Raw genomic sequence first — 24,019 nt, forward strand, 5'->3', positions numbered from 1 at the left:
ACAGGTCTGTGAATTGCCGGGTTTACACACTTCACAGCACACACCATAGCACATACCCTCCCCAATGTCCATAACCCTACCACCCTCTCCAGACCTCCCTCCCTCCAGCAACCCTCAGTTTGTTTTGTTTTGTGAGATTAAGAGTCTCTTCTATAAACCACTTTTTTTTTAAAAGACTTTATTTATTTATTTGACAGACAGAGATCACAAGTAGGTAGAGAGGCAAGCAGAGAGAGAGAGGAGGAAGCAGGCTTTCTGCGGAGCACACAGCCCGATGTGGGGCTCGATCCCAGGACACTGGGATTCTGACCTGAGCCGAAGGGAGAGGCCCCAACCCACTGAGCCACACAGGCGCCCCTATAAACCACTTTTAACACTGACATTCAAAAGGACTTTTCCCATAGATATAAACAATTAAATCTTGTTTCAGAAGCTGGTAGATGCTTACACTACATGATAATAACTTCTCAGCTGAGCTCCCTGATACCTTAACTGTTTTTTTTTTTCCCTATTTCATTCCATCTTGAACATAACTATTTTTAAAAATACATTTCACAGAGGTCTCCCTCTGACTACCACTTCATCTGCTTGTACTCTGTCAAATAAATAATTTTTTAAAAAAATAAAACAATAAAAAATTAATAAATACGTACATACATTTTCAATATGCAACCACCTTTCAATCCATACTGAGGGCTTCTTATTTCCAATCACATCATCCAAATTAGTTTTGCAGTTATAATACTAAATCAAACTCCTCTCCCCTAAAGAGAAATTTTTAAAAATTGGCTATACATAGTTATACACTCTTCCAATCTTCTCTTATTACTTCCTCTAAATGCTTTTCTAGACCTCATAATGGTTAGAGGCTTAGGGTGCTAGGTAGGAAATAAAGATAACTAATACATGGTCCTAGCCCTCCAGAGACTCACAATTGGGGTTTTGTTTTGTTTTGTTTTGTTTTCTCCAAGAAGAATAAAACTCTAAAGTACATCTCAGGCACCTGGGCAGCTCAGATAGTTAAACATCTGACTCTTGCTTTTGACTCAGGTCATGATCTCAGGGTCGTGAGATCAAGCCCCATGTTGAGCTCTGCTCTGGGCATGGAGACTACTTGGGATTCTCTCTCCCTCCCCCTCACCTATGTGCGATCTCTCTTTCTCTTTCTCATAAGCAAACAAACAAGCACATCTTAGCTATTTTGAAACTTGAAATTCACATGTATTATGTTGTCTTAAGATGGAGAAGATCTCTTCTTACTGTGTCTCATATTCCTAAGTCAACCTCCAAGGAGCACATGCTCTATAAAGTCCCTATCAGTAACACAAACCTGTACTTAGCTCCCCCCATCTCTGAACTTCTATGGCCCTTGACTCAGTAACATAAGATTTTATACTGTCCTCTCTATTGAAGCTTTTAACCACAAGGATGGGTTATAATTATGTGGTAGATACTAACCAACTCAGACCTTCAGGTGGCCAAACAGAGCCTAGTGGGACCAGATCAACTACCCTGGCTATGAACATGTCATCACTTTACCTTGCTGTGCTGAACAGATATTTTAATTTTCTTTTTTTTTTTTAAAGTTCTTTTTTTAAAAAATATTTTATTTATTTATTTGACACAGAGAGAGATCACAAGCAGGCAGAGAGGCAGGCAGAGAGGGAGGGAGGAAGCAGGCTCCCTGCTTAGCAGAAGCCTGATGCAGGGCTCGATCCCAGGACCCTGAGATCATGACCTGAGCCAAAGGCAAAGGCTTTGACCAACTGAGCCACCCAGGTGCCCCGATATTTTAATTTTCTATGTGTGCCATGAAAAAGACTGTGAAGTACAAGTTTAATTTGTGGCATTTTCAAATTAGAAGTGACTTATTATAGTACAATGACCTCATCTGAAAAATGAAGGAAATAAAACCTATGGAATTTAATTTTGTTTAAGGTTACACTGGTATTTAATAACAGAAACAAGTCATTCTCAGAATCTATAACTGAAGGCCCCTGACTTCTGGGCTTGATTACACATCACTCTGCTTCTTCAGTTGCCACTTACATAAATCATAAAACTTGCCACCCCACAGGACTGTAAGCAATTTGAGAATAAGACTGTAACACAATTTGTATGTAGCTCTCATATCTCTTAAAGTGCTAATCTCCAACTCAGGAGTACTTAAGAAATAGTTATTGGTGGAATAAAAAATCTTCAGTATAAAGAAATGTCCCACTTAATGAAAAAGACAACTTCAAGTTCCATATTTAGAAATGTGCCTGAATAGTATAAGTATTTATGTATATTCAAATGTGTACATAAATAGAATGTGAAAAGGTGGACAAATATACTTTGGGAGAACAGGTACTTGAGTACCTGAAATTATACCTGAGAACAGGCAACTGACATGACTATTCTAAAAACCACATATATGGGATCTAAGTTTGTTAAAAACAAGACAACTGGCTCAAAATGGAGTCACATACATTAAACCCCACGTTATCAACCTGAGAATCTAATTACAGTCACCTCTCCCAGAAAGGTGCTCTTTACACCAACAAATCAGGAATTACCTGATCAGGATTAGTTAGGTAATCTGCCTAGTAACTCCTGAGATTTCCCTTCAGGGAAAGTAACACTGTAATATCAATCCAATTTTTGCCTAATGAAACATTCTTGTATCTGGTCCTTTCTGTCTATAAAACTTTGTATAGCTCTTCAGAGCTCCTAAATTTGCTATAATGGACGATGCCCAAGTTGCGAATTGTTGAATAAAGCCAGTAAGATCTTTAAATCTTAACCAGTTGAATTTTTCACAATGTGAAAAGCATTAGCATTTAAACCATACAACATAAATTTAATATACATAAATGAAATCCTTAGCAAGACCCATTCCAAAGGTTGTTCCTCACCTATCTGGCATGCATAGATAAGAGGTTATGACTGATGGCCTTGATGTGCATTACCAACCCCTCCCCTTAACAATGCCAAGAAAAACCAATTTCAGTAAAATTTCTTTACAGCAGCAGCTTTTAGAATTTTTCCCTTTGCTCTTCCCTCTGCCCGGCTTGCTTTTCCCCCTAGATATCTCTTTGGTTTCCTCCCATCCTTCAGATACTTGCCCACGTATCAAGAAGTGCTTAAAATTTCCTGCTCTAGAATTCATCTCCCATCACAACTGTCATATTGTATAAAGATTTCTCACACTATCCAAAATACAGCATTCATATGAAAATTTCTGTAAGCTGAATGATGTAAAGCAAGGAAACAATTACCATTAACTTATGTGAAAATATTTCTGATCATCCCCAGACTCAAAAAGTAACCTCTTGGGGCGCCTGGGTGGCTCAGTGGATTAAGCCGCTGCCTTAGGCTCAGGTCATGATCTCAGTGTCCTGGGATCGAGCCCCGCATCGGGCTCTTTGCTCAGCGGGAGCCTGCTTCTCTCTCTCTCTCTGCCTGACTCTCCGCCGACTTGTGATCTCTCTCTCTGTCAAATAAATAAATAAAATCTTTAAAAAAAAAAAAAAAAGTAACCTCTTAGGCTTTTCGGACACGCTAGGACATATCTTAGTAACAGATGCACAAAATAAATTGAGATAACACACAGATGCTAAGACACAGTTCAAAGCTATGAGAGGTTAATGCTGCGATGCTGAGTGTGGTTAAAAGGAAAGGAGTTTACTGCTAGGGATGTGCCCTCTGTAACTGCTCACTGCAAAATAAACACTGAATGCTACTGTCACTTTTCACCTTTGTTTGTAAAACTAAAATTCCTCTTCAGATTTTTTTTTCCATTAGCCAAACAAGCATTAACATAGGTCTTTCATGAAAGCAAAAGCTTAATGTGAACTTTTGAAAAGCAGGGGATAACTATTTTATTTACATTTTTATTTACCTCCTCTTACTATATAGTAAGCTCCACAAAGACAAATATTCTTTTTTTTTAAGATTTCATTTATTTATTTGACAGACAGAGATCACAAGTAGGCAGAGAGGCAAGCAGAGGGGGGGGGGGGGAACAGACTCCCTGCTGAGCAGAGAGTCTCGATCCCAGGACCTTGAGACCATGACCTGAACAGAAGGCAGAGGATTTAACCCACTGAGCCACCCAGGTGCCCCACAAATATTCTTTATTTGTTTTATTCACTCATATATTCTTAGTACCTAAGACCAGGGCAGACAAAGTATGGGCCATGGCCCAGAGACTGTGCACCACAGCCATACCCAGGTATCCATTTACACATTGTGGGTGGCTGCTTTCATGCTACAATGCAGAGCTGAACAGTTGCAACAGAGACCAGATGGTAAAAAATACCGCTATTTACAGAAAAAGTTTGTAAAGCACTGACCAAAAACAATGTTAGGTCAAATACTCATAAACATTTACTGAGCAAATGTATGAAAAACAAACAATAGAAAAAAAAAAAAAAAACAACCTTTTCTGATCCCACAGTGCTTTAATAACAGATATAAAAGAAGAGCACTTAAACAGAGACATCACCATGGAAGCTTTCAGTGCGCTCACCCAGGTTTGCATTTTCACCTGTATAGTTAGTTTTTCATATCCTACACCATGAATTCAAAGAACAAAGTTGGCAAGAGCACTAAAATTCAGATAGTTAAGTAATAAGCTTGCTTAAAATCACTCAGCTAGTAAATGCCAAATCCAAGATAGAAGTCTTTTTCTTCTTAAATTGTTTTCTGTTATAATCAAGCAAATTTTAAGGTGATAATTATTTTCTACTCTTCAATTTGAGGATTAAAGACCCTCAAATCTGACTTAATAATCTTATAAGAAATCTGAGTGTTTCAAAGTCTGACTAACCACAAAACAAGGATTATATGTAAAAAAAACTTGAGGGAACCAAATTAAACTATTCTGAATTTGAAGGCCTCCTTTCTACCCTAATTCTACTGTCCGTTTCTTCCCTTGATGTTACTTTATCGTTAAACATTAACAGCATCCTAATACTGAGGCACACTTATATACTACACTGAAATGTCAAAACACTTACTCAAATAATCTCATTTTAGGGGCGCCTGCGTGGCTCAATGGGTTGAAGCCTCTACCTTCGGCTCAGGTTGTGATCCTGGGGTTCTGGGATTGAGCCCCGCATCAAGCTCTCTGCTCCGCAGGGAGCCTGCTTCCTCCTCTCTCTCTGCCTGTCTCCCTACCTACTTGTGATCTCTCTCTCTGTGTCAAATGAATTAAAAAAAAAATCTCAATTTATACCATAAAATGTATACTGACTTCAGGACCACTCTGAATGTTACCATTGCTTTAAAACATGGCCTATCTCTAGCCTATAGGCATGAAAACAAACATTCCATAGCCATCCTAAGCTTTTATTTTTTAAAAAATATTTTACTTATTTATTTGTGAGAGAGAGAGAGAGTACAAGCAGGGAGAGCTGCAGGCAGAGGGAAAAACAGGCTCTCCACTGAACAAGGAGCCTGACGTGGGACTTAATCCCAGCACCCTGTGATCATGACCTGAGCCAAAGACAGATGCTTAACCAACTGAGCCACCCAGGCATCCTTTAAGCTTTTATTCTTTCATTGGGTCTTTCTTCTATTGCAATAACTTAATAGTTTTAATGAGATATTTTATGTTCTTGCATAAAATTTACATCAAAGCTCATTAATCCTTTTTTTAAATTTTATTTATTTATTTATTTATTTGACAGACAGAGATCACAAGTAGGCAGAGAGGCAGGCAGAGAGAGAGAGAGGAGGAAGCAGACTCCCTGCTGAGTAGAGAGCCCGATGTGGGGTTCGATCCCAGGACCCTGGGATCATGACCCAAGTGGAAGGCAGAGGTATTAACCCACTGAGCCACCCAGGCGCCCCTCATTAATCCTTTCTTCATAGAGAACCCCTCTCTTGCTAATCAACTCCACTTGCCTTGGGAAAATCCTATTCAGGACCTTCAAAAGGATCATTGTTATTCTCTTGTTTTGATCTGACAGCTCTGTTCAAGGCTGCTAAGACCCTGGTTTCAGCCAATCATCATTTCTGGCCTAGATTCTACAAGAGACTTCTACCCATTCTCCTTCTAGACTCCCCGCAGTCTACTCACGTGGCAGTCAGAGTGATTCTTTAAAAAAATAAGTCAGATGGAAGTACCTGGGTGGCTCAGGAGTTTAAGCATCTGCCTTCGCTCAGGTCATGATCCCAGGGTCCTGGGATGGAGCCATGTGTCAGGCTCCCTGCTCAGCAAGAAGCCTACTTCTCAACCTCTCTCACTCCCTGTTTGTGTTCCCTCTCTGGCTGTCTCTCTGTCAAATAAATAAAAAGTCTTGGGGGAAAAAAAAAAAGGTCAGATTATTATACCACTCTTCTGCTCAAAACACCCAATGGCTCTGCATCTCATTTAGTCCTTACAATGTTTATGAAGCTCTACCTGATCTGGCCACCTGTGACCTCTCTGATCTGTCTCTTACTATGGTCCCCTGCTCACTCAGCTTTTTCACACTGGCTTCCTTGCCATTCCTTTGACAGTCAGACAGGCTCCCACCCTCAGGTTACTTCATTTCCCTTGAATACTTATCCCCCAGACAGCACACCACATGACTAACTCTTTCATCTTCTGAAGTCTTCACTCAAATATCACCTTCTTGAGGAGGCCTACCCTTATCGTTCCACTTCAATCAAAACTGCAACTCACCTCCCCTCCATATACACTCTGGATCTCTGTTCTCTCATTTTATTTTTTTCCATAATACTTATCATCTTACAACATAAAATTCATTTATTATATTTATTGTATGCTATCTCCTTCAATACAAAGAAAACTCCATAAGGGCAGAAATCTCTCCCTGTTTTGTTTTCTGAGGTACCCAAACTACCTAGAACATTGCCTAATACATAGTAGTATTGAATAAATATTGATGATAGAATGAATGAAAGCTTACTCCATTTCAAAGATTTAGCCATGTACTAAACTCACTAATTAGATCTCAAACTCACTAATTAGATCTCCTTTCTTGTTCCCTATGTCTATGTACTATTCACTAATTCACTGAACATATAAACCAAGGGCAGAAGCCTTAGTCATAGGGAATATAAGATACCCTGTCCTCACATATCTCTTGTCTTCACTTCTACCATCAATCCCTTGATTTAAATTACTGTTCTCTCTCACCTGGACTGCTATAATAGCCTTCTGGCTCATCTACCTGCATTCAGTCTAAATCTACTCCAATCCACTCTTCATGCTGTAAGCACAGTGCTCATCTATAATCACAAAGTTCATATTACACTCTCCCTGCCCCCAAGCCTTGCTTAAAATTCTTTGATGCTACTCATCCTTCTTAGGTGGAGAAAACCTGCTTAATGTTGTCTGCAAACCACTGTATGAACTGCACCTATCTACCTCTCCAGCCTTAACCAGTATTCATTTGCATGCATGCACACACACCAAGTATATATACCTGCCATTCTATCCTTCATATGCAGCAAAACTCCTCCCTTCTTAGGGCCTTTGTACCTGCAACTCAGGTACCTCATTCAGATAAACGTCAGTTTATCCTGTCAATCTCTTTCGACCACTTCCTCAGGAAAGTCATACCCTGCCTTTCTTAAGTAGGTCAACTGTCCCTATGACAGGCTCCAGTAGCACTTGTCACAGCTGAAAATTTAGACTTGTGTTGAATGATTCTTTAATATGTGTCCCCATCTGATTATAAACTCCATGAGAGCAAGAATCACATCTGGTTTTGTTCACCATAATATCCAGTGCCTAGCACATATCAGATCATATATATTTGCTAAATAAAGGACTAAAAGTATTAACCATAATATGTAAATACGAAAACTGCAGAAGAATAAAAACTGTGGGAAACAAGGGCTAGGTTCTGTATGAGGCAGGGAATGGCGTGAGATAAAGAAGTCCACATGGCCTAAATCGTGGAAGGCCCTGCATGTCATTTTTTTTTTTAATATTTTATTTATTTATTTGTCAGAGAGAGAGGGTGAGAGAGCGAGCACAGGCAGACAGAATGGCAGACAGAGGCAGAGGGAGAAGCAGGCTCCCTGCCAAGCAAGGAGCCCGATGTGGGACTCGATCCCAGGACGCTGGGATCATGACCTGAGCCGAAGGCAGCGGCTTAACCCACTGAGCCACCCAGGCGTCCCCCTGCATGTCATTTTAAGGAACTTTTTTTACTCCTCATATAACGGTGGACCCAGTGAAGGTTTTTAAGCAGTGGAAATGGCACAATTTGCTTTGTTTTAGGTAGTTCCCAGAGGCTGCATGCAGCACATAGAAAGGATCTGAGAGGGCAATGAGATGATGGATGGAGGCCCAATATAAGGCACTAACTTAGGAATGGAGAACAGGAGCCAATTTGGGGATTGTCTGATTGAGGACTGAAAGAGATCAGAATAACTCCAAAGGTTGCCAGCGTGGGTGACTTGTGACTTACAAAGTCAGATCTAGTGATTCTCAAACTCATGGGTTGATTGCACTAGAATTATCTGGGAGCTTGATTTAAAGTGGGATTTTCAGGGCACCTGGATGGCTCAGTTGATTAAGCAACTGCCTTCAGCTCAGGTCATAATCCCAGCGTCCTGGGATCAAGCCGTGCATCGGGCTCCCCACTCAGCGGGGAGCCTGCTTCTCCCTCTCCAACTCTCCTGCTTGTGTTCCCTCTCTCGCTTTCTCTGTCAAAAAATAAATAAAATAAAAAATAAATTAATAAATGGGATTTTCCAGGCTCCATACCAGACCTCCTAAATCAGAAATTCTGGGAGTAGCGCATAAAAACTATATTTTCAACTAGTGTCCTAAATGATTTCTTCTGTATCCACATAAGTTTGGAAACAACTAAGAAAACATAAAAGAAGATAAAAAGGTTTATGAGAAATGATGATGAATTTAAATTTGGAAATGAAAAGTTTGAATTACCTAGGCAGATAACTAACAGACAAGGAGATAACTAATTCTGAAGATCACAGGTTTCCAGTTGGAGACCAATTTTTGGTGGAAGCTGAAAATATGACAGCATTTAAGTTCACAGAAGAGTGAAAAGAGTGGTATAGTTACGGCTAAAATTCCAAAGGATTCAGTACTTAAGATGCAGAGAAAAGGATTTGCTCATTATGCAAAAAATACCTTAAAATGCTATTTCTGCATAAGATATTTGTATGCAAAATGGTGTCCTACTAGAAGTCGGGAGGGATATCAAAGCTAAGATGTAGCACCTCTTACAAGCCGTGTGGACAGTTCTAGGCCTTCTCTCAACACATCAGCCAAAATGTCACAGACCTTATCATTCAAGTCCATACACCTTGAAAGAGTGCATGTTTACTAACAAAACACTAATTTACTTTATTCGCAAGAGTCTTTAACATAGAAGAGTCTTTAACTCACTCTCCATTACCCACACCAACATCCTCAAGCTCTTCTTTCAAAGCTTTCCCAGATTCCTCTGGACAGAATTAACTACTCCTTCCCTAAACACACATTTTTATATTGCTTGTGGCACTTAACACATTCTATCTTATCTTATATATGGGGGCAGCAGAGTGTTAAAGAAAGAGAACTAGCCTATAGAAATCAAAATCTTCACTCCTTATTTACATGTTGTGTGACCCTGAAATCAAGTGTTATGTACCTGTGTGTCCACCACAGCATTTATCAGAATTTACCTTGCATAAAACAAACACTCAGAAGTTTGGTCAAATATGTTGAATAGATGATGAGAGAAAAAAAGAGACAAGTTTATACTCTCATTCCAAAAGACCTAAGGCAGCTGACATGAATTTTTCTTTGACCACTCTATTAACTATCCTGCCAATAAATTCTATTTTCCTTGTTCATTCCCCTTTCTGAAACAACCCTTTCTTCTATCCCCCACGTACTCACATATCTAAATCCTATTTCTCCTGTAAGATCCAAATCAATGCAGCTACCTCCTACTCCTCCTCTAAGCTTTCTACTCACTTCAAACCAGAAGGATCTTTCATCTTCTCAACTTGTCCCTACACTTATACAGATACTCTTTTATTTGTTTTGTTTTTAAGATTTTATTTATTTATTTGACAAAGAGAGATAGCAAGAAAGGGAACACAAGGAGGAGAGAACTGAAGAGGGAGAAGCAGTCTCCCCACTGAGCAGGGAGCCTGCCAGGGACTTGATCCCAGGACCAGGGGATCACCACCTAAGCAGAAGGCAGATGCTTAACAACTGAGCCACCCAGATGCCTCCAGGTAATGTTTTATACTGTTTGTTATTCCTCCAACTAGACTGTAAGTTCACTGAGTCGAGGATCAGAAATTTTTCAGATACTCCGGAGAACTTTAAAGGTGAACAGCAGGTAATAGGAGAAACAATCTTATGTAGTAGCCATTTTTTAAAAGTCTGAAGGATTTCAGAAGGATCTGAAATAAGATCATCTTTGTGTAAGAAATGCTAACCACAAATTTTCATAAATTTAGTGCCAATAAAAAATTTAGTGCCAGTAACTGATTGTTTCTATCATATTATCCATATAAAAGAAGTTCACATTTTAAACTACAGAAAGTAAAAGTACATTTTTGGATCTCCCAAATACTCAGACCAATATCCAGCGTATTAAAATAGAGAGATAATCTGTTATGGCAGGTAAAAGCAGCTTTTGAATCAGATAATGCCCAGAACATCGTAGTTACTAAAACATATCTCATCAAAATGTAAATATAAATGGCTTACATTAAGTATTTAAGTTCTGAAACCATGGTATACTCTCTCTATGCCTCTGCTACTTCATCAAGAAAAAAAATAGAGATGCTTTAGAATTAAGAATTTGGAATTAAACAGCATAATGTGTTTAATATATTTTTTAAAGATTTTATTTATTTATTTGATAGACAGAGATCACAAGTAGGAAGAGAGGCAGGCAGAGAGAGGAGGAAGCAGGCTCCATGCTGAGCAGAGAGCCCGATGCGGGGCTCGATCCCAGGACTCTGGGGATCATGACCTGAGCTAAAGGCAGAGGTTTTACCCACTGAACCACCCAGGTGCCCCAATGTGTTTAATATTTTGCCTGCCACATAATAAGCACACAATGAACTTATATAACTATTGTTATCATTATTACCACTCCTAAATATCTCTTGATTAATAAGTATTCCATGTATTATTCTACATAAAGGAAATCACACTGGAAATTTAAATATTTTCATTTATCTCCTACTCAGTATATAAAAGTAGTTACCATAAACTATGGTATTACAACAAACTATGCTATAGTATTATGTAATCAATAAAAATCTATAAAAGAATATTTGCGGGGGCGCCTGGGTAGCTCAGTCAGTTAAGTATCCAACTCTTGGTTTTGGCTCCGGTCATGATCTCAGGGCCATACTGGGCTCTGTCCTCACACAGAATCTGCTTAAGTTTCTCCCTCTCCCTCCCTCCACCCAGCTCTCACTCTTTCTAAAATAAGTAAGTGTTAAAAAAAAAAAAAAAAAGAATTATTTACGGATATCTAAAAATGTTCAAGATAGAATGTGAATAAAAAAGACATAAAATTATGCATTTAGTATTAAGATGCTGGTTTTAGATTCTTTAATTTTTAAAGATTTTATTTATTTATTTATTTATTTATTAAGATTTTTTATTTATTTGACAGAGAGAGATCACAAGTAGATGGAGAGGCAGGCAGAGAGAGAGAGAGAGGGAAGCAGGCTCCCCGCTGAGCAGAGAGCCCGATGCGGGACTCGATCCCAGGACCCCGAGATCATGACCTGAGCCGAAGGCAGCGGCTTAACCCACTGAGCCACCCAGGTGCCCTTTATTTATTTATTTGACAGACAGAGATCACATGTAGGCAGAGAAGCAGGCAGAAAGAGAGGGGAAGCAGGCTCCCTGCTGAGCAGAGAACCCAATGCGGGGCTCAATCCCAGGACCCTGAGATCAGGACCTGAGCCAAAGGCAGACGCTTGACCCACTGAGCCACTCAGGCAGCCCATCTGGTTTTATTTTAAAAAGCTAATCTTAATAGAACCAAATTTAAATTTTCTCCTATATATTTTTTCATATTTAAGTAAGTAGTATATTAAGAAAATGTGCCAAATATTGGCAATACTTATTTTTGGTTTTTCCTTCTTTTATTTTCTTATATTCAATGTTTTCTACATTAAACATGTTTTTTTTCAATTCAAAACATTTAATTTTCAAATCACAAAGAACTTACAGAAAAAACTACCTTTGTGAATATGAAGATGATCCTTCAAGTGATATAATTTGATCAACTATATATGGCATATATTTATTTATTAAGTGCCCATATATTTACTTTTTAGAGGAGAACACATTTCAAATATTGCAGCAGACTCGATGTGTAATAAGATTTTTCTATGGAAAAACACACTCACTGGAAAATCCAAAAAGGAAGGGAATAAGAACCTTCGTGTTCAACATGTCATGATTGTAGTTCTACCCACGTCTCATTTCTATCAGGAGGTCAAAACCATGCTTTTTATATATTAGGCACAAATAATATTTGCCAAATCTGAGTTTGTTTTTTTTTAAAGATTTTATTTGTTTATTTGACAGACAGAGATCACAAGTAGGCAGAGAGGCAGGCAGAGAGTGAGAGAGGGAAGCGGGCTCTCGCGGGACTCGATCCCAGGACCCCGAGATCATGACCTGAGCCGAAGGCAGCGGCTTAACCCACTGAGCCACCCAGGCGCCCCAAATCTGAGTTTTTTAAAGATTTTTATTTATTTGACAGTCAGAGATCACAAGTAGGCAGAGAGGCAGGCAGAGAGAGAGGAGGAGAGTGGGCTCCCCACTAAGCAGAGAGCCCGATGCGGGGCTCAATCCCAGGACCCTGGGATCATGACCTGAGCCGAAGGCAGAGGCTTTAACCCACTGAGCCACCCAGACACCCCCAAATCTGAATTAAAAAAGAATCTAGCTTAATGGCCAAGACACTACTTTGAAAACTAGACTGGTTATGTGGTAGATGGATAAGGCAGACACAGGTGGCTTTCAAACACAATGGATATACTGGAAAATCAATCCACATTTGTCTTAGGGTTATGTATGTACACAGGTACATGTACATGCACGTCTATAAGAATGTTAATATATATGGACAGAAATAGCAGTGTACTGGGATGCCTGGGTGGCTCAGTTGGTTAAGCGATTGCCTTTGGCTCAGGTCATGATCCTGGACCCCTTGGATGAGTCCTGCGTCATCTCAGTGGGAAGTCCACTTCTCCCTCTGACTCTCCCACCTCATGCTCTCTCTCTCTCTGCCTCTCTCATTCTCTCTCAAATAAATGTATCTTTAAGAAAGAAAGAAAGAGAGAAAGAAAGAAAGAAAGAAAGAGAGAAAGAAAGATCAGCATACTTAAACAATTATCACCAGTATTAGAACATTTTATCCTCAGATATTTGAGTTAAAAAAAAAAAAAAAAGACAAAAATACAGAAGCCACTGGGGTGCCTGGGTGGCTCTCTGGGTTAAAACCTCTGCCTTTGGCTCAGGTCATGATCCCAGGGTCCTGGGATCGAGCCCTGCGTCAGGCTCTCTGCTTAGTGGGGAGCCCACTCTCCTCCTCTCTCTCTGCTTGCCTCTCTGCCTACTTGTGATCTCTGACTGTTAAATAAATAAAATCTTAAAAAAAAAAATACAGAAGCCAGTATTTAGAATTTGAAACAATCTCTCTCTCTTACTAACATACAACAGAGTAGGTCTCCAGACTAATCTCCACTTAATCAACTTGCTGTATCACTCTTAAACTTTCCATTTTCTCTGAAAGATATGCAGACTTTATATTCACAAGATAATCAATGTTCATGGCTGGTACACTTTCATATACATCATGCTCCCACATCATTTTGTTATATTCACTATAATTAAACGGTTTCATTAAATACTATATAAATCAATAAGATAAGAGTATAAAAAGGGCTCGTTTCATGAAAACTAAGGTGCTTTGGAAAGACTCAAGAAAAGCACATTTTTTAAAAAGCATAATTTTTTTAAAAATGAAGTTAAAGTGGGCAAGGCTTTCAAGAGATTATTAAAATCTAAGAGTCTGGGGGGAAAAAATCTAGAGTCTGTCTCATGCTGCTTCCCAAGTGTTACCAGGTTATCACTCCACTTTACAAAAATTTTTAAAATGGAAATTATAGTCCATGCAATGAGCACAAGAAACGTATAAAAGCCTAATCAATAGGTTTGTATTTTAAAAAGTTAAGGCACTGGTTTTAAGTTAAAGTAATTAAAAATAGAACTACCATTGGATCCAGTAACTGCATTCCTAGGTATTTCTTCAAAGAATACAAAAATACTAATTTGAAAACATATAGGCACCATGTATATTGCAGCATTATTTACAACAGCCAAGTAATGGAAGCAGCCCAAGTGACCACTGACACTTGGATAAATGGATATAGAAGATATGGCATATACACACGATGGAATATTATTTAGTCATTAAAAAAAATGAAATCTTGCCACCTGCAACAACATGGACTATCTAGACAGGATAATGCTCAGCAAAATAAGGCAGTCAGAGAAAGACAAACAGCAAATCATTACACTCATACATGGAATTTAAGAAGCAAAAGAACAAAGGGGGAAAAAACAAACTCTTAACAATAAAGAACAGTTGGTTGCCAGAGCGGGGTGGGGAGTTACAGGTGAAACAGGGGAAGGTGATTAAGAATACATTTATCTTGATTAGCACTGAGTAATATATGGAATTGTTGAATCACTAAATTGTACACCTAAAATTAATGTAACAATGTATATTAACTACATTGGAATTAAAATTTTAAAAAATCAAATTGGTGGGTTTTACTGTAAATACATGTATTAAAGAAACAATTTTGTAAAATGTTCTCCCTTGACTCTCTATGAAGTTATTGTCGTTGTTGTTGTTTTAAGATTTTATTTGAGAGTGAAGAAAGAAATCATGGGGACGGGGGGACACAGGTACAGAGAGAGAGGGAGGGATAAGCAGACTCCCTACTAAGCAGTGACCCCAACTCAGGGTTCAATCCCAGGACCCAGGGATCATGACCTTAGCCGAAGACAGATGCTTAACCCACTAAGCCACCCCTCTATGAAGTTTTTCAAAACAATATAAATGCATACAATATGCTTTACTTATAATTTTCTTTTTAACATAAAAGTCTATAATCCCAGAATCACTAGTAAAAAAAATTTCTTAAGGACGCCTGGGTGGTACAGTCAGTTAAGCATCCAACTCTTGGTTTCAGCTCAGGTCATGATCTCAAGGTTGTGAGATGGAACTCAGCATCAAGCTCCGTGCTCAGCATGGAGTCTACCTGAGACTCTCTCTCTCTCCCTCTGCACCTCACCCCCGCCCCATGCTTGAGCATGCATGAGCATGCTTGCTCATTCACTCGCTCACTCTCTCTCTCTAAAATAAATAAATCTTGGGAAAAAAATGTCTTCATGTTCTCTGGTACAGATTAATCTGAATTATATAGCTGCACTGTTTTTACTGTCAACATTTTTGTCCTTTGTCAAAGACCAAATATCTTTTTTATTTCGAAGATAACTATGATGCACATAAATTATGTATTACTTTTCTGCATTTATACCTTTAATTTTAATGATCTAATTTCTTTATTCTCCTGATTCTGTTATTCTGGTAGATATGTTATCTGGATAGGCTTAACTTCTTGAAGTGATTTACTGTCCATTACTTGTTTGCTTGTTTTTAGTGTCACATTTAAATAGGAGACGTTTAAAGGTACGTGATTCAATATTTGGATTTCCAGGCAAAATGTCCAGTAAAATAAATTTACCTGTGCCAGAAACAAACACAGAATGAAAGCAACTGACCAATCAAAACCTGAAGAAATACATAAAAGTAAAGCCAAAAGATAGCAAGATGGCAACTTATAGGGCAGACCTAGGCCATAAATGTGTTTGACTTCCATAATATGTCAAAAATCAAGAGAGTACTAAGCTTTCAAGTTTCTCTTGAAAAATAAGAAGGCAGACTGGGCTCATAGTCCTGAATCACAACAATCAGGTAAAGCTAAGAAGATACTGCCCCTTTAGACAGCACTTAAACTCTTCAGTTTGTCCAAGTCACATGACATGAGTTCACTCATTGTCATTACCTGCCCCACTACATGTACGTGTTTTCAAACCCTAGAGCTATTTGCCTCAACTAACCATAACTAAGACATGAAGTGAAAGTTATATGAAAAGAGTTTCCCCTAAATTTGTTAAGCCTAGTTGTCCCACCCAGGCAAACCTAAAAAACCTGTTTATGAAGAGTAAATTATAGGGGCACCTGGATGGCTTGGTCGGTTGAACGTCAGACTCTTAGTCTCAGCTCAGGTACTGATCTCAAGATCATGAGATAAAGCCCCACGTCAGGTTCCATGCTCAGTACAGAGTCTGCTTGACTCTCGCCCACCCCCTCTACCCCTCTCCCCATTCATGCACTCATGGTCTCTCAAAAAATTTTAAAAATCTTTTAAAAAGTATAAGAATGCATATGCTCTGCTACAGAATGTAAATATATATTGAATGCTGATGACGTGGTACAGTGAAAATTACAAGCAATTTAGTATCTATCTGTGCTTTGCACAGAAAAACCCAGATTCTAGAACTTTTTTTGCCTTCATTAATGTTAGAAAGTCAAATCATGTGCAAAACCAAAACAAGAACAAAGCAACTTTGCTCCTCTACCATAAAACTAAGCCTTTTAACATAAAAAACTGAAGCAAAAATTTTAGCAAAACAGTAAAATAAGATATACCAATATGTTAGGAAGCAAACAGGAATATAATTGTAAGCATCCAGTCATTAGCCAGAATAAATATTTTTTTAAAGATTTTATTTATTTATTTTACAGAGACAGAGAGATCACAAGCAGGCAGAGCAGCAAGCAGAGAGAAAGGGGGAAACAGGCTCCCTGCTGATCAGAGAGCCCAATGTGAGGACCTTGAGATCCTAGGACCTTGAGATCATGACCTGAGCTGAAAAAGTAAAGGCTTAACCCACTGAGCTACCCAGGCGCCCCAGCCAGAATAAATATTATCACCTCATTTATTTAATGAAAAAAATAAATAAAACTATTTTTTACCACAACTTTGAGGTACTTGCTGAGATATCTCTTTTTAGTTACCGAAGATAAGTGCGGAGAATCCTAGCTCGAAGAACTGTAGGTTGGAGAAAAAGGAAATCTAGCAGACTTACCCGCTCTGCAGTTGCCTCATCCCCTGGCAGACATGCAGCAGCAGCAGCACAAGCTATTTCCATCATAGCAGAACTGGTTGGAGCATCAGTTGTGGATGAAGACCTGGGTCGGCCTGACTGCATAACAGTTGCCATCTCCTGGCCAGATTTCCTGTTGATTTGGGGACTTCCCTTTGGGGCCTCTGGTTTGCCCCGCCTACTATGTAAGCTCGTCCCCCTCTTCATCTTGGGTGGCACTCGGATCTGCTGCAGGACACGATTCAGAGCTGTGGGGTGGGTGGGGACACCATCAATCTCAGCACATGCGTTCTGGCTTTCCAGATCCATTTCAGGTTCTGGATCTGCCTGAATTTGTTGCACATCGTGTGGAGACACTGATGACCTCCTGCGCTGGTGCTGGAAGAGATGCTTCAAGCCTTGGCCAATCACATTAATGTTCTCCAAAGCATTGTGGGTCATTTTAGACAACTTTTGTTCTGATTCTGTCTGCTTTCTGGCCTCTGCATCTTGGGATTTGCCTCCAGGATCAGGGTCCTCATATAACTGTTCACTGCCTGAAGGCTCCATCAGTAGATTTAATACGCTTATTTGCAAACTCAAAAACTTTATAACACACCAAGACTGTCAAATTAGGTAGGCATTTGCTTCAACAGTAACTACACATGCAGCTGTGAGACGGAGGCTTCATGCCTATCTAATGTTAAAAAAAAAAAAAAAAAAAAGAAAGAAAGAAAGAAAAGAAAAGAGCCTCTTATTATAAATCCATGCAAAATCTCCAGTGTTAAAGAAAAACATGCCATTAGCCAAACATATAGGCACTATCATTAAGCAATCTTTAACCAGAAGATTAAAAGACAGTGTTCTAGATGGTGGGTAATGATTATTTTCCAGAATAGGAGAAAAAGCTCAGAAACAAGTACACAGCATATGAAAACAGCAATGTTTAAAAAAAAAAATCCCTACAAGTTTCAATATATGAAGAATCGGATACTAGAGGAGTCATCCTGGAATGGAAACCATAATAACAGTTGACAGAACAGCCATTACTTGGGAAATCAAAAGGGAACAGACCATTCAATAGGTACAGTATAGCTGAGATAATTTAATTCCTCTCACTCATAACCACAGTTAATTATCCATATGTTGAAACTCAGCAAAGTAAATTCAAAGAATAATAGGGAGAAGCGGATATCCTATCCAACTGTATATGGATTTTACTGGAAAAGAGGAATTTCTTGGTATTATTCATATTTATCAAGTTCACTGGTAAATAGGTATGACACATTAGCTCTTTGCAGAAGAAAATGGAAATAAAAATCTTGTAAGCTGAATTCTCTGCTGAAGCACAAACGATAGTCTGGCACCATCTGAGCAAATGATCCAGACAGAATCTGTCTTCAGAGAGACTAGAGTTTTTGCTTAGTACCAGCTATCAGAAAAGAGATTTCAGACTCACTCCAGAGATGCGGAACAAGAGGCAAGATAGTTTACATCTCAAACAGACAAGTGTTGGACAGTTGGGAGTTGGTCCCCGCCCCCACCCTCCCCTACAAAAAAAGAAGAGATTCAAAGATATCCCTTTCTCTGAATAGTATCATCTCTGACAGAGTTTACCACATATCCACACAAATTCAAAAGCAAAGAAATAACACAGTAACTGGGTGTGATGGAAGATCAGAGAAAAAGAAAGGTTAAAATGCAACCACACACCAATATTAAATGCAGGAAATTAAAAGGAAGCTGAAACTAAGAGATATAAAGTCGACGTAACTGCCATGGTTATGGAAATCACATGCAAAAAAAAAAGAGGAGGGGAACATAGTAGGGATGAGGTTTTTCTTAATGGAAAGAAATAGGTAGTATTTTTGTATTGAGTTTTTGCAAATATATAAATTTGTATTAATGCACAGAACCTGCTAGAGAGGACAAAATATGGTGTAGGAAGTTATTTCCCTATTTTCCCTCAACCTTTTGTTCAATAAGCTTTAAAACTCCCTTCACTACCAAGTACTTCGAACAGCCTAAGTCACTACAAATGAGGCCCTCTGGTGGTCATGTTCTCAGGATATGGTGACTCCCTGCCACCAAGTAGCCATCTAAAAGGCATAAATTAGCTAGATATAAGAGTTCACTGTGAGGGGCTCTGGGTGCTTAGCGGCTGCCTTCAGCTCAGGTCATGATCCCAGGGTCCTGAAATGGAGCCCTATATGGGGCTCCCTGCTCAACGGAGAGCCTGCTTCTCCCTCTCCCTGCTGCTCTGCCTACTTGTGCTTTCTCTCTGTCAAATAAATAAATAAAACCTTCAAAAAAAAAAAAAAAAGAGAGAGAGAGAAAGAGTTCACTATAAACACAAAGCTGCTGAAGTTGAGAGGGATAGTCACGCAAACCTGCTAGAATCTTCCTCATGGTAACTACTCTAAGAGGACCCTCTTAACCATGTATATGGTACTGTCACTGTGGCTCGGCTGTCTGTATTTTTTCAACTACTTCCCCACCTCCTTACTTCTTCATGATTCAGGAACATTAAACATTGTGACAGGCTTAAAGACATTTGTCACTCACCAGTACCTTCCTGCTTTTTAAATATCACAAAATTCTTTGCTCCCAAACAAGCAAATGAATAGCAGTTGAGAGAATGGGAAATTTCACTGCCTTTTACTCAAATTATTTGTGGCCACGCTGAAATCCTGCCATACCACTGGGGCTTCTTACCCTTGTCCTGATTGCCTACTGCTTTTGTTTTTTTTCTCTTCCCTTTGGGGGAGCCAAGAAAGAATCCCTTAATCCTTATTAGGTTAATGGCTGTCTTGGTCTTTATTGGAATTTTCTGGGGCTCGTTGAGGGCAAAAATGTTGCTAAAAGTACATGTATTTAATTATACTCACCTTCCCTCATGAGTTCATAGAGCAGACTAATATTTATTGAATTACTTCCATTCTGCAAAGCATCGAGCTCCTCAGAGAATAAGAGCTATGTAACCAAGATAATCCAGTAACTAATCTCTTGTGCTGGGCAATTTAGACCCTAAGAAGATGGGAGGATATGAAAGCAGCAGACTGATAATAAGGAAGTAATTTAGTATTTTCCTTATTTGTATTATATTAGCTAAACAATAAAACTGACTTTGTTGTTTTGGAAACAAAAAGTATAAAATCAATTCCCCCATGAGATTAAAAGATACCACGATTAAAGGAATGGTATCAAGGTTACCATTTGGAAAACCAAAAGACCTACTTGTCTTGTATATAAAGGTTTTACCAGTAAACTTGTTTCTTTAGGCAATGTTATAAACAAATCAAGCGGGCATCTGCTTCTTATTTTAAAAAAGGAAAACATATTATATTTTAATTATCAATAACTTCATTTGAGATTTCACTAGCAGTTGTACATTATTTTTATTTTCAAGTAGCTGAAAGTGATGATTAATTACAAACGAAAAATGCCAGCATTCCTAGGAAAACCTAGAAATAGGTGTCAAGTCAAAGCTTACACAGGCCATCTATAGAGCTGCAAAGGTTATATATTAGAAAAGTAATGAATTCTGGGATTTGTAAAGCCAAGATATTCCTTAATTATACTAACCAGCAGAGGCTTACTTAGCATGGAACCCTAAAGAAACCTAAATTGAGCTTTAAATATCAAGTTGTAAGATAAGAATTTTGAGAAACAAACAACCTGTTGCATTGCCTCTACAATGTACTAGTACTTAAACTTGTAGCTATCATCTGCATTATTGCTATGATATCAATACAAACAAGTAATACGGTCAAAATTTTGAAGCTTGCTAAAATTGTCTGTAGGCCAACAGGAAAGCTTTAAGGTTACCTTTCAACAATACGCCAAATATTAAGGAACATGAAATACTGTGCTCAAAATACCAGTGATGATGTAATAATTAACTAAAAACTGCTGACAGTAAGAATGCAAGCACTGAATGAATTCAGTAATGCCAAAATTTTTTAGGTCTCCTAAGGAAAACCCTTTTAATTTTGACCCTTTTCCTCCACAAGCAAGCACATGGGATGCCCTACACTGCATACCCACTTCTCATGACCTTTTGTCTTAACTATCAGAGAGGCTGCCCCTGGTTCTGCTGTGGATCGTAAGCTGGGGGCTCTGACCTGCCTGAGTCACAGTGAAAGTGCTTGTTGTCAGTTGCATATACATCTGTGAGTTAACCACTACTTAAATGATGCTGCTTTTCACACTTTTTTCAAAGTACAATAGATTTTTGAAGTTTCAGGTAACTGGAAAATTTTCAATTTTTGCATTTAAAAGTGTTTTGGAAAGGCTGAAACAAAGTGCAGACATACAAAACTAATCATTTCTGCTTTGCAAAATTACACATGGATGTTAACTATTCTGTAACCCATTTATATTAACTTCAGGAATACTTATTTGAAATATTTTTTTAATCCCTTTAGGGCTTCTGGCTTCTGTCCTATCTTTGTACATTCTAACAACGTTCTGTGGAATGCTTGTGAGTTATTTTCTATACCATCAAAATGTACTGCCACTGAAGACTAAAGACAGAGCACACTTTTTTGGAGGCTTGAAACAAATTTTTTTTTTTTAAGATTTTATTTATTTATCAGAGAGAGAGGGCGAGAGAGCAAGCACAGGCAGACAGAATGGCAGGCAGAGGCAGAGGGAGAAGCAGGCTCCCTGCAGAGCAAGGAGCCCGATGCGGGACTCGATCCCAGGACGCTGGGATCATGACCTGAGCCGAAGGCAGCAATAAAAAGGCAATTTTTATAATTTTTTTAATAATAAATACCTATTTTGAAAAAAAGAGGACTCCTATTTTCTTTTTTAAGACAGCAAATTCAAATGAGTAACCAGTTGCTCAGTTTATACAACTTTCCAAATAATATATTGAGATACCTGGTTTAATACAAACAAATTCAACTGCAAAGTTAAGTGTACTTCCGTATGAAAGAAATGTTGGCTTGTCTTTTATTCACTCAGCTTCTCTGAAAAGTAAAGTTCTTAAAGTTCTTATAAGTAAACTAGAAAAAGTAGACAAAAAGAAAAGGGAGCAAAAGGGTATGGGGGAAAAAAGGGTATAAGGAGAAGAAATACAAAGTAGGAAAAAGAAAAGGTAGCTAGCTACTTACAGAGCAGGCATTTCAGAGAACTTGTTAAATTCTCAGAATTTTTAATAATTTTTCTAGAACACTTTCACCAAAGACATATTACACCACTACTTCATAGTCAAGAAACAAGCTACTGTGAATGAATATCAGAGATAAGTTTAAAAATTGTTTTAAAAGTCTGGCAAATGTTTAGGAGGGTGCTTTGGAAAACCATTCAAATTATATACAAATTATCTTTTTTTCTTTTTCTTTTGATAAGGTGATCAAAGCTTTTTGTTATGGCTATGAACCAAGTTATTTTACTAACCATTAAGAGTTTTATATACTTGCCTTTATCACTCTTCCTCAAGCACTTCTAAGGTGTACAGGAATCCTTTTACGACAAGCTGAAAAGCAAACATTAAGAATTATAAATTGAAAAACTGAGTGGGGAGAAGTTATTATATTTACATAGAAAAAAATGAGTTTATGTATAACAAATGTTAACATTTATCTCTCACTGGTAGGTGTAGGGTAATTTTTTCTAGTATTTTTCAGTATCCTCTAATTTTTTTGAAAATATAATCAAGAAAAACTATAAACAACATAGAAGATACTTTAGAAAAAAGAGTGTTAACTAGTTAGTACTTAAGGAAGTACACATGTCATTAAGTAGCAATGAATAGATTTACACTATGATACTGAATTAGGAATGGCGATTAATTCTAATCTCAAGTAACATGAAATGCAAAACAAGTACATAAACAAGACAATTTTATATGCAAATATTTTTTCAAGTACCTTGGAATTCTATATCTGCAATTTTGCATTCAAAACGAACTCTAAAAACTATAACTACCATGAACAACTGAGAATCAGGAGGCATGAGAATTCAAACTTTTGTGGAAAATGATCTGACACAGCCACTACCAGAGAGGCAATTTAATTAGACAAGTATTTGGGGGGCATTTGCTATGTTCTTAGCATTACACAAATGAAAGCATATCATCCTGCCCTCAAGGAACTCACAATCTGGGACAGAAAGTAAGATTTACATACTTGAAACTTAAGGAAAATAGCACAAAAGAATATCATTAAAGCTAAAAGGTGTAAGGAAAACTGCAATTACCATTAGAAGATCGGTTAAGATTATATTTGTTTGGGAAAGCTTCATTATGAGAAAGAGGCTTAAACTGAGCTTTCAAGGTTGAGAAGATGAGTAAGCAGGAAAATTATGGACCAAGACTACCAGCTGGAAGACCAGTAAACACAGTATGTTTGGGAGCCAGTAAAGTGGTAGATGGGGGCACCTAGGTGGCTCAGTAAGTTGAGTGTCTGTCTGCCTTTGGCTCAAGTCATGATCCCAGGGTCCTGGGATCCAGCCCCTCATTGGGCTCCCTGCTTCTCAGGGAGCCTACTTCTTCCTCTCCCCCTGCTTGTGCGCGCACACACATGAACTCTCTCTCTAAAATAAATAAATAAATCTTTAAAAAAAAAAAAAAAAGGAGGCTAGATGACTGTACTGGTGGTTACACATTTCCTGAGGCAGCTGAAGAATGGGGTGGCTGGTGGGTAAACATGAGGCAGGACTTCCTATCATATAATCTTTTGTACCTTTTGAATTCTGTGGTTTATGACTATTATTATGTATTGAAATATAAACATTTTTTAAAAAAGAAGAAAATACATATTTCAATCTCTAGGGTAAACATTTAAAAAACAGTAAAATAGTATTTAACTACTATGTTAAATAGAAAGAAAATACAGAATT

The 24,019-nt window shown here is 38.3% G+C and overlaps 1 protein-coding gene across 4 annotated transcripts in view; it reads right to left on the bottom strand.

The window, feature by feature from the left end:
* TMCC1 (transmembrane and coiled-coil domain family 1) overlaps positions 1 to 24,019 on the bottom strand; it is a 254,562-nt gene that overhangs the window by 169,195 nt on the left and 61,348 nt on the right. For 3 of the 4 annotated variants that reach the window (XM_032347131.1, XM_032347881.1, XM_032348709.1), the window contains 2 exons: positions 22,600 to 22,655; positions 17,174 to 17,439 (listed from right to left, as the gene is read on the bottom strand). In XM_032347131.1, the coding sequence (XP_032203022.1) occupies positions 17,174 to 17,398 (225 nt within the window). In that variant the 5' untranslated portion in view covers positions 17,399 to 17,439; positions 22,600 to 22,655. Of the gene's footprint in view, positions 1 to 17,173; positions 17,741 to 22,599; positions 22,656 to 24,019 lie in introns of those variants that run through there. The other variant, XM_032346373.1, reaches the window with a different exon arrangement.

This window comes from Mustela erminea, chromosome 1 (assembly GCF_009829155.1).
Source record: "Mustela erminea isolate mMusErm1 chromosome 1, mMusErm1.Pri, whole genome shotgun sequence".
Classification (NCBI taxonomy): domain Eukaryota; kingdom Metazoa; phylum Chordata; class Mammalia; order Carnivora; family Mustelidae; genus Mustela; species Mustela erminea.